Here is a 16,643-nt window from a genome sequence, read left to right as displayed (position 1 = left end):
TCTCTCACTATTGTACTCTCTCTCTCTCTCTCAAAATAAATAAACAAACTAAGTAACTAAATAAATAACTTTAAAAAATAATAAGTTTAGACAATATTAATTCAAATTATTATTACCACAGGGCTTTCTTTGGTCTATTTCTTTTTTCCTTATACTAAAAATCCTGGTTTCTAATAGCATGTGTATATTGACCTTTTTTTTAAAAGTAGGCTCCATATCCTGCAGAGTCCGAAGCAAAGCTTGAAATCACGACCCTGAGATCAAGACCAGAGCTGAGATCAAGAGTCGGACGCTTAACCAGCTGAGCCACCCAGGCATCTCTTGACATTTTTTGTTTTATTCTACAATATACTACAGTATACAAAATATAGTTTCACAATTGCAATGTGTTACTACTAATGATAGAAATACGGAATAAAAGTTAAGATTTCTTTTCAGTTCTCTTTATCCTTGTGTATATCCTACCAAGGACATAAAGAGAATTATATTCAAAAGTCACTTGAAATAATTTCTCTGTTCACATTACAGGCACACCTGAGAGATACTGGGATTTGATTCCAGACCACTACAACAGAGTAAATATCACAATAAAGTGAGTCAAATGAATTTTTTGGTTTCCCGATGCATATGAAAGTTATTCTTACACCATACCATAGTCTATTAAGTGTGCAGTAGAATTACGCCTATAAAAATAATGTATATACCTTAATAACACTTTATTGCTAAATAATGCTGACCATCATCTGAGTTTCCAGTGAGTCATAATCACTGATCACAGCTCACCATAAGAAATATAATAATAATGAAAAGTTTGAAACATTGAAAGAACTACCAAAACGCAACACAGAGATAGGAAGTGAACAGATGCTGTTGGAAAAATGGTGCCGATAGACTCATTCGATGTAGGGTTGCCACAAACCTTCAATTTGTAAAAATTAAAAAAAAAAAATGTGGTTATCTATAAAGTGCAATAAAAAAAAGGAACAACTGTGCTAATTTGAAATACAACTAAGATATTTTGTTTTCAAATTTAGGATTTGCTAATTCTCTTTTTGGTTTAGTGGATTTTTAAAGAGGTAAAACATAATTCAAAATTCCAATTTCTATAAAAAGGTATATGCAGAAGTCTTGCTTTTATTCCTTTCCCTTCCGCCCTGTTTTTTTCCCACTACTCTTCCATCCCCCCCACAACAGGCAGCCACTTTTATTCGTTTCTATTACCCTTTCAATATTTTTTTTGCAATTAAATGTGCATACATATATGATGTATGTACATATATATTTATTTGCTTTTTTCTTGAACAAAAGATGCTTACTTTCTATACTATTCTGTATCTTGCATTTTTTATATCACTGAATCTTGAGGATTACTTCAGATCATTACAGATGGAGCTTGCTCAGTCCTCGTTCATGGCTACATAGTACTTACTCCATGGTATAGATTTTATTAAACTAGTGAATTCAACTCATTCCTATTTTTTTAAACTTTTTATTATGCAGATGTTCAAAAGTTCAAAAATAAGAGTAGTGTAATAAGCCTTTGTGTATATATCTAGAGTCAGTTATTAATGGCAGTTTGCTAATCACATTTGATTGATACTCTGCCATTTTTTGTTGTTGGCATATATCAAAACAGATTTCAGACATACCATTTTACCAAGTAGTTCAAAGTGTGTGTGTGGCGGCAGGGGGGCGGGGGGGCGCTAGCTAGCTAGCTAGCTAGCTAAGGTGTGGTAACGATGCTGTAGGTTGATGGATAAGGCATCAATATATTTTTTTCTTTTTCATATATTTAAGGTCATTTGCACTTCTCTGTGAATTGCCTGTTCATGTCTTTTGCCCATTTTTTTCTGAACAAGTTCTGTTTTTTCTTAAGAGTTTTTTATACTTCAGGGAGACTGACTTTTTCTCTATGATGTAATGTGCAAATATATTCTCCTTGTTTGTCATTTGCTTCTTGCTTTTTGCCATGCAAAAGAGTTTTAGATTTTGGAGATAGAATTCTATTCATTTTATATTGCTTCTTGTTTTGAGTTAGTTACTTTCTAATCCTAGGTTATAAAATAATTCACCCATGTTCTTTTAGTATTTATAGCTGAGTTTTTTTGTTTGTTTGTTTGTTCATTTGACTCTCTGGTTCATTTGGAGTTTGTTCTGGATATAAAAAGAAATATGGATTCAAATTTATCTTTTCCCAAATGGTTATCTGGTTATTTTAGTCATTTGTTAGTAAATTCATCTTCTTATCAGTGATTTGAGACATCATGTTTATGTACTTTTGGATTCTCTTCCTTAGCACTGGTGTGTCTGTTCATGTACCAAAACTGTACAACTGTATTTATCAAAGCTATATGGTAGAACTGTGCCTTGGCACTTTTCTTTCTCAGAGTTTTCTTTACTATTATTTTTATTATTCATTTTGAGGCCATCTCAAGTATTCAGAAAAGTTGAAAGTACAGAAGAAACATTTTTCCTGAACCCCTTTGAAAGTAAGATGCCGACATGTTGCCCCTACTCCTTTAGACACGTTAAGTGTATTTTCCCTACAAACTAAGGCATTTCTATATAACTGTAATGCAGCCATCAAAACCAGAAAGTTAACATAACCACTCTATAATTCTCAGACCCCATTTAAATTTTCCAACTGTCCCCCAAATTACCTTTATTTAAAAAGACAATCCAGGGGCGCCTGGGTGGCTCAGTCGGTTGAGAGTCTGACTTCGGCTCAGGTCATGATCTTTTGGTTCATGGTTCGAGCCCCATGCCAGTTCTGTGCTGATGGCTCGGAGCCTGGAGCCTGCTTCAAATTCTCATCTCCCTGTCTCTCTCTGCCCCTCCCCCTGCTTGTGCTCTGTCTCTAGCTCTCTCAAAAATAAATAAATAAATATTTTTTAAAAATCATTAAAAAATAAAAATAAAATAAAAAGACAATCCAGTTGTTGAATCCACATGTTGAATTTGATTCTCCAGTCTCTTCAGCTTCTTCAATCAGGAAAGTTTCTCAGTGTTTTCTTGAATTTCATGATGAGTACAGGCCAGTTGTTTTGTACTATCAGGTGAAATCAGTTTATTCTGCTACTGGTGGTGTTAATTATGAACCTTGATTAAAGTGGTGTGTTCCAGGTTTCTTTAAAGTAAAATCACTCTTTTTGTCTTTAAAATTAATAACATTAGTATTTTGTGGAAAGTCCTTTGAGCCTATGTAAATGATCCTTTTTATTATCAAATAAATGTTCAGTTTATTTCATTTATTTATATTAACATGGATTCATCTTTGGTGTTAACTTTGCATAATTTATAACTTTATTGTGTGTACACTTACTTCAACTTTCTATGTTTACTTTATCTGTTTACTATGTGGTCTTTTTCATTTAAAAATATTTTTAAACCTTTCTTTTAGTAATTACATATTTGGACTTAGGTTCGAGTGGTTGCCTCTTTAGTGATACTTTATATGAAGCACCTAGCTCATTTTTTACCTTACTTAGGTTTCTGCTCTTTGGATTGTCCACTGTATATAGTAATCCTTGGCTCCCATGTGGTACTTGTGTGTCAATGAGCTTATTCTATTCTTCCTTTTCTGTCTCCCTTCTGTGTTATTTCCACTTTGTCAGAGCATATAACATTATCAAACTATCCTTCCACCCTCATCTCGTTTTTTTCTACTCTAGAAGTTTTCACTAAATGTCTCCAATGCTCAACACCAGTCTTTGCCAAAGTTTCCCCAGTGGAGCTTATCCCCTTGAAGATTCTTTAGAAGAGCTTGCAAGTACAGTCTTTAGTTCTTGCATGTTTTAAATATTTTCTATAAATTTTATTCTTTTTTTTCATTCTATTTTTTTTTTAATTTTTTAAAATTTACATCCAAATTAGCATATAGTGCAACAATGATTTCAGGAGTAGATTCCTTAGTGCCCCTTACCCATTTAGCCCATCCCCCCTCCCACAACCCTTCCCATAACCCTCAGTTTGTTCTCCATATTTATGAGTCTCTTCTGTTTTGTCCCCCTCCCTGTTTTATATTATTTTTGTTTTCCTTCCCTTATGTTCATCTGTTTTGTCTCTTAAAGTCCTCATAGGAGTGAAGTCATATGATTTTTGTCTTTCTCTGACTAATTTCACTTAGTATAATACCCTCCAGTTCCATCCATGTAGTTGAAAATGGCAAGATATCATTCTTGTTGATTGCCGAGTAATACTCCATTGTATATAGATATACCACATCTTCTTTATCCATTCATCCATTGGTGGACATTTGGGCTCTTTCCATACTTTGGCTATTGTTGATAGTGCTGCTATAAACATGGGGTGCATGTGTCCCTTCGAAACAGCACACCTGTATCCCATGGATAAATGCCTAGTAGTGCAATTGCTGGGTCCTAGGGTAGTTCTATTTTTAGTTTTTTGAGGAACCTCCATACTGTTTTCCAGAGTGGCTGCACCAGCTTGCATTCTCATATAAATTTTATTCTTTAAGAGTAGTATGGCTGGATATAAAATCCTTTGTGTATACTTTCTTTCCTGGGGTTTCTTAGAAATGTTGTTTATTTATTGTTGAGAAGTCTGATGCCAGCCATATTTTTCTTTATAAGCGGCTTGGTCCTTTCCCTGGAAGCCCAGTGGGTTTTGTTGTGTGCATGTGTGTGTGGGGGGGGGGTTAATTTTTTTTAATTATTTATTTTTGAAAGACAGAGCACAAGTAAGGGAGGGGCAGAGAGAGAGGGAGACACACAGAATCTGAAGCAGGCCTTAGGCTCTGAGCTGTCAGCACAGAGCCCGATGCAGGGTTTGAACTCACAATCCATGAGATCATGATCTGAGCTGGAGTGGGACGCCCAACCTACTGAGCCACCCAGGTGCCCCTGTAGTTGTTTTTTTTTTTTTTTAAGTCAAGTCATTTTGGGGCGCCTGGGTGGCTCAGTCAGTTAAGCATCCGACTTTGGCTCAGGTCATGATCTCGTGGTCTGTGAGTTCGAGCCCCACATCGGGCTCTGTGCTGACAGCTCGCAGTCTGGAGCCTGCTTCACATTCTGTGTCTTCCTCTCTCTCTGCCCCTCCACCGCTCATGCTCTGTCTCTCTCTCTCTGTCAAAAATAAATAAACATTAAAACAAATTCAAAAAAATAAAGTCAAGTCATTTTATAAACTAGTATCTTGCAGTTAGTTACCTCCTCTAGTCAGTTTTTCCAGGTACACTGGGGCCCAGCTGAACATACAGATTCAGGTCTTCTATTTCAGCAAAGTTTTCTAGAATCATTTTTTAAATACTGGTTTTAGGGGTGCCTGACTTTTAGTGCTCAGTTTTTCAGAGACCCTGCTTGTGATTGTCTTTCTCCCTCTATCTCTCTGCCTCTCCTCTGCTCACACACACTCTCTCTTTCTCTCCCTCTCTTTCTCAAAAGAAGTGAATAAACTTTAAAAAATATATATTAGTTTTATTGTTTTATTCTTCTTCAGGGGCTTAAATTTCATAAGTATTAGATCTTTTTAGTTTTCTGTATCAGTTTCTCGTTTTACCATTTTTTGTTCGTTTCTGTTTAATTTTTTACATCTTTTATTTCTTTCCTCTATGCTGTTTATTGTGCACTTAGTTGTTCATATTCTCCTTTTGGAAACTTAAAATTTAATCTTTGTTTCTGGATTTGTTTTCTTTTGCTTCAGTATCTTTCCTTTTGTTTTAATGTTTTATTTATTCTTGCAAGAGAGAGACAGAGCACGAGCAGGGGACGGGCAGAGAGGGAGACACAGAATCTGAAGAAGGCTCCAGGCTCCGAGCTGTCAGCACAGAGCCCAACGCGGGACTCGAACTCACAAACCATGAGATCATGACCTGAGCTGAAGTCAGATGCTTAACTGACTGAGCCACCCAGGTGCCCTGCTTCAGTTTCTCTTTTAAGTTTGTTAATTCTTGTTTCACATCTTTTTGTTCATTTCTATTCTGAGTTTTTGAATTTATGATTAGTGGTTGTTTATCATATCAGCACTTCTTTTAATTATATTTTAATGCATGTTGTCGTGTTGCTACAGTTTGCCTCCACTTGTAGCATTTATCTTTGGGATTTCATCTACTGAAAAGTTTTAATTCTCGTTTTTGCTTTCTTTTTATAATAACTTCCCATGGATGCTTGTTTTTGTTTGCTATTCATAAGCGTTTGTGTAGGATTTTCTTGGAACAGTTGTAGCAGGTGATCCTATGAAGAAGAATGGAAGAATTAGCATGTATTGCTAGTTTAAGAACTTCCTCTTCTGTTGCTATAGTGAAGTACAGTTTCTTTAATAAATGTGCCTTTGTTGTCTGTCTTCGGATTTATTTATATTATCTTGTCTTGGTAAAAGGCTTATCTTTAGCTGTCTTCTTCTTTCCCAATACCTCCACCTTTCAAGATACTTTCTTTCCCCTGGAAGTAACGTCTTCCTAAGATCACCGCAACATACATCCTAAGCTCCTTCTTTTTGACTCTATAGTTTAAGATATGGTGTCAATATTTCTTCATGTAGAGAGGAATTCTCTATGGGAATGAACTATAGCTGATGTTAACTGTCACATTGCACTCTCTCACATTCATTTTCCACCTGACTGTCCACTTTGGGTGGAGAACCAGTTCTGCTGGTCTCAGATCTTTATTCCCTTAGTCACATTTAAATTGAAATGTATGAAATTCTCTCAGTTATGCTGCAAGCGTGTGCCAGGAGGGACTTAATTTGTCCTCCCCGTTCACCTTTACAGCTACACCGATGAATATGTGGAAGTTCTAATGGGACTAATTGGATCTAGGGGTGGCGGGGGTCACGTGGTTGCACTCAGGCCAAAGGCAAGGTAGGTGTGGTTACTGTAACGGACAGCAGAGTCAAAACGGCAGTTAGAGTGGTCGACTCATAAAGACCCCTGGCATTGGCTAGTTGATAATGGTGTTTCCAGAAGTGAAATGGATAGGAAACCTACTAAATTCTTGCTTGATCTGTGCAAGCAGAAAAGTTTATGCTCATGGAATTCATTGGCCTTGCTGCATTGTCTAAACAGCTGGCCTGATAGGACAATGGAACGGCCCTTTGAAGATTCAGTTGTAGTGCCAGTTCGGTGGCAATACCTTGCGGGGCTGGGACAAGGTTCTCCAGAAGGCTGGGCATGCTCTGGATCAGTGTCCAATATATGTTGCTTTTTCTCCCATAGCCAGGAGTCATGATTTCAGGAATTGCTCACTATTACTCCTCTAGGAGTAATAGGATTATTCACTATTACTCCTAGTGACCCGCTAGCAAAGCTTTTGCTTTCTCTTCCCATGATGTCATGCTCTGCTGGCCTACATAGTCTTAGTTTGAGAGGGAGGAATGCCTCCACCAGGAAACACACCAATGATTTCATGAGCTGGACGTGAAGACTGCCACCTGCCCGTGTTGGGCTCCTCTTGCCTCTGAATCAACAGGCAAAGAAGGGAGTTACCGTGTTGGCTGGGCGATTGGTCCCGACTACCAAGAGGAAAGTGGACTGCTGTCACACAGCGGAGGTGAGGAAGAGTGTGTCTAGAGTACAGCAGATCCTTGTGGGCTTCTCTTAATAGTACCATGGCCTGTGATTAAGGTCAGTGGAAAACGACAAGAACCCTATCCAGTCAGTTACTGATGATGCAGACCCTTCAGGAATATAGGTTTGGAGAAGTCAGGAGAGGTACCTGGGCAGCTCAGTCAGTTCAGTGTCTGACTCTAGATTTCAGCTCAGGTCATGATCTCACAGTTCGTGAGTTCAAGCTCTGCATCAGGCTCCATGCTGGCAGTGTAGAGCCTGCTTGCGATTCTGTCCCTCTCCCTCTCTCTGCCCCTTCCCATCTCTCTCTCTCTCTCTCTCTCTCTAAGTAAATAAATAAAAACAAATGTTTTTTTATTTTTTTTATTTTTTTTTTTTTTCAACGTTTTTTATTTATTTTTGGGACAGAGAGAGACAGAGCATGAACGGGGGAGGGGCAGAGAGAGAGGGAGACACAGAATCGGAAACAGGCTCCAGGCTCCGAGCCATCAGCCTGGGTGGCGCAGTCGGTTAAGCGTCCGACTTCAGCCAGGTCACGATCTCGCGGTCCGTGAGTTCGAGCCCCGCGTCAGGCTCTGGACAAATGTTTTTTTAAAGGAATATAGGTTTGGGTCACTCCAGCAGGTGAAGAACCATGACCAGCTGAGGTGCTGGCTGAAGGCAAAAGGACTACAGAATGGGTAGTGGGAAGAGGTGCTTACGAATGCCAGAAATGACCATGTGACCAGTTACAGATTGAGGACTATCGTTTTCATGAGTATTTCCTTCTTATATTGATGAATACATTTGTGTGAGTATATATATGAAGCAAATATCCTTGTTTTCTTTCCTGTCTTGTTCCCTCATTATATAGCGTCTCATGTATTCACTATATCATAGTATCTAAGTGTTGTTAATGTCATATCGTAGTATTTAAGTTAAGGACGTCAAGGAGAAGAGTAAACATCACTCAAGGATTTTATTTCCTCTTTTGGGGAAGGGGCTAGTCATTTTTCAGTTGTGTGCAGGAGAGTTGTGTCATGTTAGGCAGAATTAGGATCCGGTTATTTTCTTTATTTGGAGAGAAGTATGGTTTAACAAGGTATGTATGGGCCCAAGTTGACAAGGGGTGGGCTTGTGGTGATTAATTTTGTGTGTCAACTTGACTGGGTCATGGATACCCAGATACTCAGCTGAACGTCATTCGGAGTGTTCTGAGTGTGTTTCTGGAGGAGATAGCATTCGAACCGGTGGACTCAGTAAAGCAATGTGGGTGGGCATCTTCCAGTCCATTGAAGGTATGAAGAGAATGACACAAGGAGAAAGAACTTACCCTCTTCTTCTGCCTGAATGATCCAGCTGGGACACTGGTCTTCTCTAGCCCTAGGACTGGAGTTTACACTATTGGGTCCCCCTGAGTCTCACGCCTTCAGACTCGGACCGAATTATGTTTCTGGCTTTCCTTGGGTCTCCGGTTTGCGGATGGTAGATCACGGGACTTCTCAGCCCACGTAATCATGTGAGCCAGTTTCTCGTAATAAATCTCTTTCTCTGTGTGTATCCTTTTGCTTCTGGTTCTCTGTAGAACTCAGACTAACAGAGGTAGCTACGATTATCCAGTGGGGACCCAGGAGTCCCCATCTCTTCTTCTTAGGGTCTTTCTATTCTGTTTATTTTGAGAGAGAGTGTGTGTATAAGGAAAAAAGAAATAGACCAAAGAAAGCCCTGTGGTAATAATAATTTGAATTAATATTGTCTAAACTTATTATTTTTTAAAGTTATTTATTGGTTCTTTTCTCAAGTTTCTTTGGTTATTAGGATCCCCTAAGATTCATGTGAATTTATGGATGTGCTTTTCTATTTCTGCAAAAGCGCTGTGGAATTTTTGATGGGCATTTTATTGAACCTCTAAATTGCTTTGGATAGTGTTGACATCTTATCTCTATTAAGATTCTTATTCATGAACGCAGGATGTCTTTCCATTTATTTGAATTTCCTTTAATTTCTTTCACCAACATTTTATAGTTTTCAGTGTACCTCCTTGTTAAATTTATTCCTAAGTATTTTGTTCTTTTTGATGCTATTATAACTGGAATTGTTTCCTTAATTTCCTTTTTAGATTGTTCATTGCTAGCATATAAAACCCCCACTCATTTTTGTCTGTTGATTTTGTCTCCTGCAATTTTGCTACATTCATTTATTAGCTCTAACAGTTTTATGCGTGAGGGGGAGACTTTAGGGTTTTACACATGTAAGATCATGTCATCCGTGAACAGAAATACTTCTTTTTTTTTTCCAATTTGGATGCCTTTTGTTTCTTTTTCTTGCCTACTTGCTCCAGCTAGGACCTTCAGTAGTAGGTTGAATGGAAATGGTGAAAACAGGCATTCTTTTTTAAAATTATTTTTATTTTGTTATTGAACTTTCTTCTTTTACTTTAGAGATAGAGAGACAGTGCACAAACAGAAGAAAGGGGCAGAGGGAGAGAGAGAATCTTCAGCAGGTTCCATGCCCAGAGCAGAGCCTGGCACAGGGCTCAATCCCACAGCCCTAAGATCATGACCCTAGCCACAGTTAAGAGTCAGATGCTCAACCAACTGAGCCACCCAGGCACCCCAAAAACAGGAATTTTTATATTGTTCTTGATCTTAGGGGAAAAGCTTTCAGTCTTTCACCATCGAGTATGGTGTTAGCTATGAGTTTTTCATAGGTGGCCTTTACCATATTGAAGAAATTTTCTTCTATTCCTAGTTTGCTGAGTGTTTTTATTATGAAAGGGCATAGAATTTTGTCAAATGAATGTTCTGCATCAATTGAGATAATCAGTTTTTTCCTCTTCTTTCTGATTTTTGTATGTTGAACCATCTTTGCATTCCAAGAATAAATCCCACTTGATCATGGTCTATAATCTTTTTAACGTGCTATTGAACTCAGTTTGCTAGTATTTTGTTCTCTCGTGTTGGCATGGTATAGGTTGGTAAACTACAGGAAGAGTGACCGCCATGAAAATCTGACACTTCAGCAAGGAAAAAGAGACAAAAGCATATCTCAACTGCATTAACTGAGCCATCATCCTTCCAACTCATCTCAAATTTGTGTTTTGATATATATGGTTACCAAAAATATGAAAATTAAAATAATAAACATGAGTAAAAGGATCGCATAAAATATATGAGAAATTCTAGTCATGTAGCCATCTGAAACAAACACAGAATATTGTAAAGGAAATGAAGTGGGAGACAAGTCGAAGAGCACACGAGAGTGTGAAATTGGTTGAGTGAGAAGCTCCTATTCAGGTTCCTGGATCATCAGACGTTATTATCAGGGAGTGCTCCTTGGTGAAATAGAGCATGGGAAAGAGTTGTGAGGAAAGTCCAGATTAATACTCTGCTATAGAAATATAATGCAAGCCCTATATGTAATTTAAAATTTTTCTAGGAAACACATTTAAAAAAGTACAAAGAAAAAGAAGAAATTAATTTTAATGATACATTTTATTTAACCCAATGCATCTAAAATATTAGCATTTTAACACATGATTGATATAAAAGTTACGGATGGATACTTAACATATTTTTGTATTAAGTCTTCTAAATTTGATATAGTTTATATTTAGGCACCTACCAGCTTCAACTTGCCACACTTTACGTGCTCAGTAGCCACATGTGCCTACCGTATTGGGCAGCAAAAATCTAAACAGTGGGATCTTGCTTGCCCAGATCTGTTTGTCAGTTTAATTTTCCAGAGCTTGACAGATGAAATTGTTAGCTTTTCTGCTCTCTGTTCTTAACAGATCCAACTGTATGCTCTTATACAAGATAGTTCCCGTAGGAAGGTATAAATCCTGAAGTCTTTAATTTATCTAATGGCGTATTCTTTAGAAATAGCCGACATTGGACTAATTGTCAAGAAACAGGCCCTTGGCAAGCGGTCTTGGCATTTGCGGAGGGCAAAGTAGGACTGGTGGCTAAGTAGTTGTGGCAGGTGAGGGCCTAAGGGAATCGGTTGAAGATTTTAGGCTCAGTGGATCCAGCAGGAGGTAGATTTTTTGAGCAGTTGGTAGATAGGGGAGCAAAACATCAGGGAGATTGGGAACAAAAGTTGAGTGGGCAGAGAAGTTGGCCTTTCTTCGCTCTCGTGCCCATGGGTGAGTGTGAGGGACATGTGTACACACGAGAGTGCAGGCTGCAGGACCGTGGGTGTCCGGATTCCAGGGATACGGCAGCAGCGTGAGCTCATACAAGTCCCTGTCTTGGTCTTTTTCCCTTTCACCTCACTTGTATTCCACTCCCCAAAGCATCCATTTATTTTTTTGTGTATTTTTTAAATGTTTATTTTTTTTAATTTTTTTTTAACGTTTTATTTATTTTTGAGACAGAGAGAGACAGAGCATGAACGGGGGAGGGGCAGAGAGAGAGGGAGACACAGAATCTGAAACAGGCTCCAGGCTCTGAGCCGTCAGCCCAGAGCCCGACGCGGGGCTCGAACTCACGGACCGTGAGATCGTGACCTGAGCCGAAGTCGGACGCTTAACCGACTGAGCCACCCAGGCGCCCCTAAATGTTTATTTTTGAGAGAGAGAGAGAGAGACGGGGGTACCAGCCAAGGAGGGGCAGAGAGAGAGAGAGGGAAACACAGAATCTGAAGCAGCTCCAGGCTCCGAGCTGTAAGCACAGAGCCCGACGCGGGGCTCAAACCCATGAACCGTGAGGTCATGACATGAGCCGAAGTCAGACGCTTAGCTGACTGAGCCACCCAGTCATCCCCAAAACATAGTTTTTAACGTGCCTTTCTTGTCCTCAGGGTTTGGGTGCGTGTGTTTAACGTTTCCATAAGCCTGTGGAGTTCTTCCCTCTGTTGTTCTATCTTAGTCTCACTCGTGCTACCTTCTCACTGTCCTTTCCTTTGCTGCTTTTCCCACTTCAAGTGGGACATTCTTTGTCGTTCGGGCATCTGGCACGAGCTGAGTGTCTAGTGCATGCCAGGTAGGGTGCTGGGTACATCACAGACATCGTTTCATGGAAGTCTCTCGGTAACCCTGCACGGATGGTGGCATTTTCCTCGTTTTTTGAAGGCACCAACTTGGAGCAGTTAGGCGACGTGTCTACTCCGACGGCTAGCAGCTTGGACTCATACTTTACTTTTCCGATTCCAAAATTCACACTCCTTCCGCGGCTCCAAAACCCTTCTTATTCTTTAGAGAAAGAAATGCACATGTCCTCTTCAATGAGGAAATGATATGAGCCAATGTGGCTACCTCTTGGGATGTAGGGAAACTGGCTGTTTGCAGATTTGGTGATAACAGCAGCTAACATTTATTCAGTGCTTATGGAAGGCAGTACAGAGCAGTGATTAAGAACACAGCCTCTGGAGCCCGGCTGACCCCAGCTCTGCCCCCACACCCCCAAGTATCTGTGGACTTTGGGCTAGTTGTCAACCCCTCCCTGGAGAAAGAAGCCAGATTCTATGCAGTAGAGAACACAGTAAGAAAATGAAGGTATGGATGTTTTTCATTCATCCATCCATGCGGCAAACATTTGACAGGCCTACCATGTACCAGAGATTACTCTAGGATTATTCTAGGAGCTGGCGATCTAGAAGGGGACAAGGTATAAAAAGTCTCTGCCCTTGGGAAGCTTAGCTTTTAGTAGCAGCAAGTAGGGAGGCTGATACTAAGGGAGGAACAGGGACCTCAGCCGGAGGAGGAGGAAACAGAATAGGCAATATCTTCAGTTTACCGCTGTCTGTTGTGTGCTAGATAGAGCCTGCTTCTGACCAAACTCCATTCCCTAAGGGCAAGGTTTCATTGTTTAACCGTTTTATTGAGGTATAATTTAAATACTCTAAAATTCAACCTTCTTAAGCGGGCAATTCAATGATTTTTAATACATTTATAGACTTGCGCAACCCTCACCTCAATCCGGTTTTAGAATATCTTCGTCGCTCCATAAAACTCCTTCTTACTAAAAGCAAGGTGTTTTTGTTTTCTTGATGAATGAAAGGAGACAGTCTTTCGTGTGGAAGGAGCGCTGACCCCAAGGGCCAGGAGAAGCAGGACCCAGGCCTAGCTCCTCGGTGGTCCCCCCAGGCAAGACTCTTCCCCATAGAGTCTCGCTCTCCTCACCTGTAATATAAAGGGCAGGGCTTACTAAGTCTTCTTAGAGTTCTAAGATCAACTGACCAATGTTGTTGTATGCCTTAGTTTTCCAAAAAGTTTCCAAGGTATCATATACAGAGTCATTTACTGCCTTGTTTCTTGTAAGGGGCTAATCAGAAGTATCCAATTCAGATATTTTGCATCTTTCTATAGACAGTTCACACCATGAACTATCAATGCTCTCTTAACTACTGGAAATAGATTCATTAGCATTTAAAAATTGTTTTAAATGCTTACTTATTTTTGAGGGAGACAGAGACAGAGCATGAGCTGGGGTGGGGCAGAGAGAGAGAGAGGGAGACACAGAACCCATATCAGGCTCCAGGCTCAGAGCCCGACTCGGGGCCAGACTCACGAACCGTGAGATCAGGACCTGAGCCAAAGTCGGACCCTTACTGACTGAGCCACCCAGGTGCCCCTCATTAACATTTTTAAACCTAATAGCCAATTCCAGAAACCCAAGAGCCAATTCAGAAAACTCATCCCTAAAATTCTGTTTCTCTAGAGCCAAAGTCTGTGTGTGTTAGGGTTCTCCAGAGACACAGAACCGTCAGGACATACAGGCATACCTCGTTCTAGTGCACGTTGCCTTACTGCTTTGCAAATACTGTGTTTTTTCACACACTGAAGGTTGGTGGCAACCCCATGGAGAGCAAGTCTATTGGCACCAACAACATTTGCTCACTTCGTGTCCCTGGGTCACATTTTTTGGTAATTCTTGCAACGTTTTAAACTTTTTCATCATTATATTTGTTATGGTGATCTGTGATCAGTGAATGTCAAAGTTGTTATTGTAGTTTGTTTGGGGTGGGGGGTCCCACGAACCATGCTGGTGTAAGACGGCAAACTTAAACCTAAATGTTATGTGTATTCTGACTGCTCCACTGACTGGCCCTTCCTCTATCTCTATCCCTCTCCTTGGGCCTCCCTGATCCCTGAGACACAACGATATTGAAATTAGGCCAGTGAATAACCCTACAGGGGCCTCTGGGTTGTTCAAGTGAAAGGAAGAGTCACATGTTTCTCACTTTCATCAGAAACTAGAAATGACTAAGCTTAATGAGGAAGACAAGCCGAAAGCCATGGCAGGCCGAAAACGAGGCCTCTTGCGCCAAACATTAGCTAAGTTATGAATGTGAAGGAAACATTCTTGAAAGAAATTAAAAAAGTACTCCTCCAGTGAACACATGAATCATAAGAAAGTGAAACAACTGTATTGCTGATACAGAGAAAGCTTCAGTGATCAAACCAGCCACAGCGTTCCCTTAAGCCAAAGCCTAATCCAGAGCAAGGCCCTACCTCTCTTCAATTCTGTGAGGGCTGAGGGAGGTGAGGAAGCCGAGAAGAAAAGTACGAGATGGCAGAGGCGGGTTCCTGAAGTTTAAGCAAAGAAACGAGCTCCATGACATCAGATTGTAAGATGAAGCAGCACGTTATCCAGAAGAGCTAAGCTAAGATAGCAATGAAGGCGGCTACACTACACAACAGGTTTTCAACAAGATGAAACAGCCTTCTATTGCAAGAAGATGCCATCGAGGACTTTCAGAGCTGGACAGGAGACGCCAATGCCTGGATTGAAAACTTCAAAGGACGGGCTGACTGTCTTATTAGGGGCTAACGCGGCTGGTGACTGTGAGTTGAAGCCAAACTCACTTACCCTTCCCAAAACCCTAGGGCCCTTCAGAATTACGCTCCATCTATTTTGCCTGTGATCTATAAGTGGAACAACAAGGCCTGGATGACAGCACATCTGCTTACAGTAAGGTTTACTGAAGAATATTTGAAGCCCGCTGTTGAGACCTGCTGCTCAGAAAAAAGAAAAGATTCCTTTACAAATACTATTGCTCGTTGACAATGCATCTGGTCACGCAAGAACTCTGAAGACGCACAAGGAGATGAATGTTGTTTTCAGCTTGCTGACACAGCATCCATTCCACAGCCCGTGGATCACAGAATCATTCTGACTTTCAGTCTTATTTTTTAAGAAATACATTTCATAAGGCTCTAGCTGCCATAGATGGTGATTCCTCTGATAGACCTGGGCAAAGTAAATTAAATCCCTCCTGAAATGGAAAACCATTAAGAACAACGGGAAGAGGTCAAAATATCCTTTGTAAGAGTTTGGCAGAAGTGGATTCCCACCTTTGGGGATGACTCTGGGGTCTCGGAGCATCAGTGGAGGCAATCACGGCAGATGTGGTGGAAACAGTGAGAGAACCAGGACTAGAAGTGAGGCCTGAAGGGGGACGGCATTGCTGTGTCTCGTGATAGAACGTGATGGGGTGAAGACTGCTTCTCACCGCTGAGCAGAGAATGTGGTTTCTCGAGATGGACTCTGCTCCTGCTGAAGATGCTGTGAAGCTTGTTGAAGGGACAGCAAAGGATTTGCAATATTACACAAACTTAGTAGTTAAAGCAACAGCAGGGTTTGATTGAAATATGACTGAAATTACTTTGTTTTCCCCTAGAAGTCAAACTGTGAAGTGCTTTATAGTCCATAAACTAAGCAGGCGGTGAGACTTGTGCTCTTGAAGAGCGAGGTTGGCCCAGTTGGGTGGGCTCAGTGTAATGTCTTCGTTCTCCACTAGATGGCGCTGCTAGCCTACTGGGGTCGATTGTTGTGGCGCTCATAGGTGCGTATGCGCATGCGTGGGAGCGGTGAAAATGGCGTCATCCAGCTACCCATTCTCTAGTATTGGAACTCTGTTCTTCCTGGCTAGCAATCACCCACCCATCCTCTGTCTTCGGCTTCTGTCCACTCCCCGCTTTTACACAGTCTGTGACCACGCCCCAGGCAGACCCTCCCTCCCGAGTCTTGTCTCTGATGTGGCTGTTTTTCCCCAGCCCCTTACTTCTGAGGGACTGTGGCTTTGACCCGCCCCGCCCCTCTGTGGGAGGGTCTCACCGAGCAACGGCCAGGTGCTGGCTGCCCCCAGGAACGTTCGCAAGACTGTGCTGCTGCTGACGCCCAGAGACTGCGGCCGG

At 40.8% G+C, this 16,643-nt stretch overlaps 1 protein-coding gene across 3 annotated transcripts in view; it reads left to right on the top strand.

Annotated features, from left to right (window-relative positions):
* The window catches only part of MTMR6 (myotubularin related protein 6), a 79,294-nt gene that overhangs the window by 39,509 nt on the left and 23,142 nt on the right, over positions 1–16,643 (top strand). For 2 of the 3 annotated variants that reach the window (XM_042933907.1, XM_042933865.1), the window contains exon 15: positions 529–592. In XM_042933907.1, coding sequence (XP_042789841.1) covers positions 529–555 — 27 coding nt within the window. In that variant the 3' untranslated portion in view covers positions 556–592. Of the gene's footprint in view, positions 1–528; positions 607–16,643 lie in introns of those variants that run through there. The other variant, XM_042933825.1, reaches the window with a different exon arrangement.

This window comes from Panthera leo, chromosome A1 (assembly GCF_018350215.1).
Source record: "Panthera leo isolate Ple1 chromosome A1, P.leo_Ple1_pat1.1, whole genome shotgun sequence".
NCBI classification, from domain to species: Eukaryota; Metazoa; Chordata; class Mammalia; order Carnivora; family Felidae; genus Panthera; species Panthera leo.
This window is presented reverse-complemented; position numbering and strand designations above follow the sequence as displayed.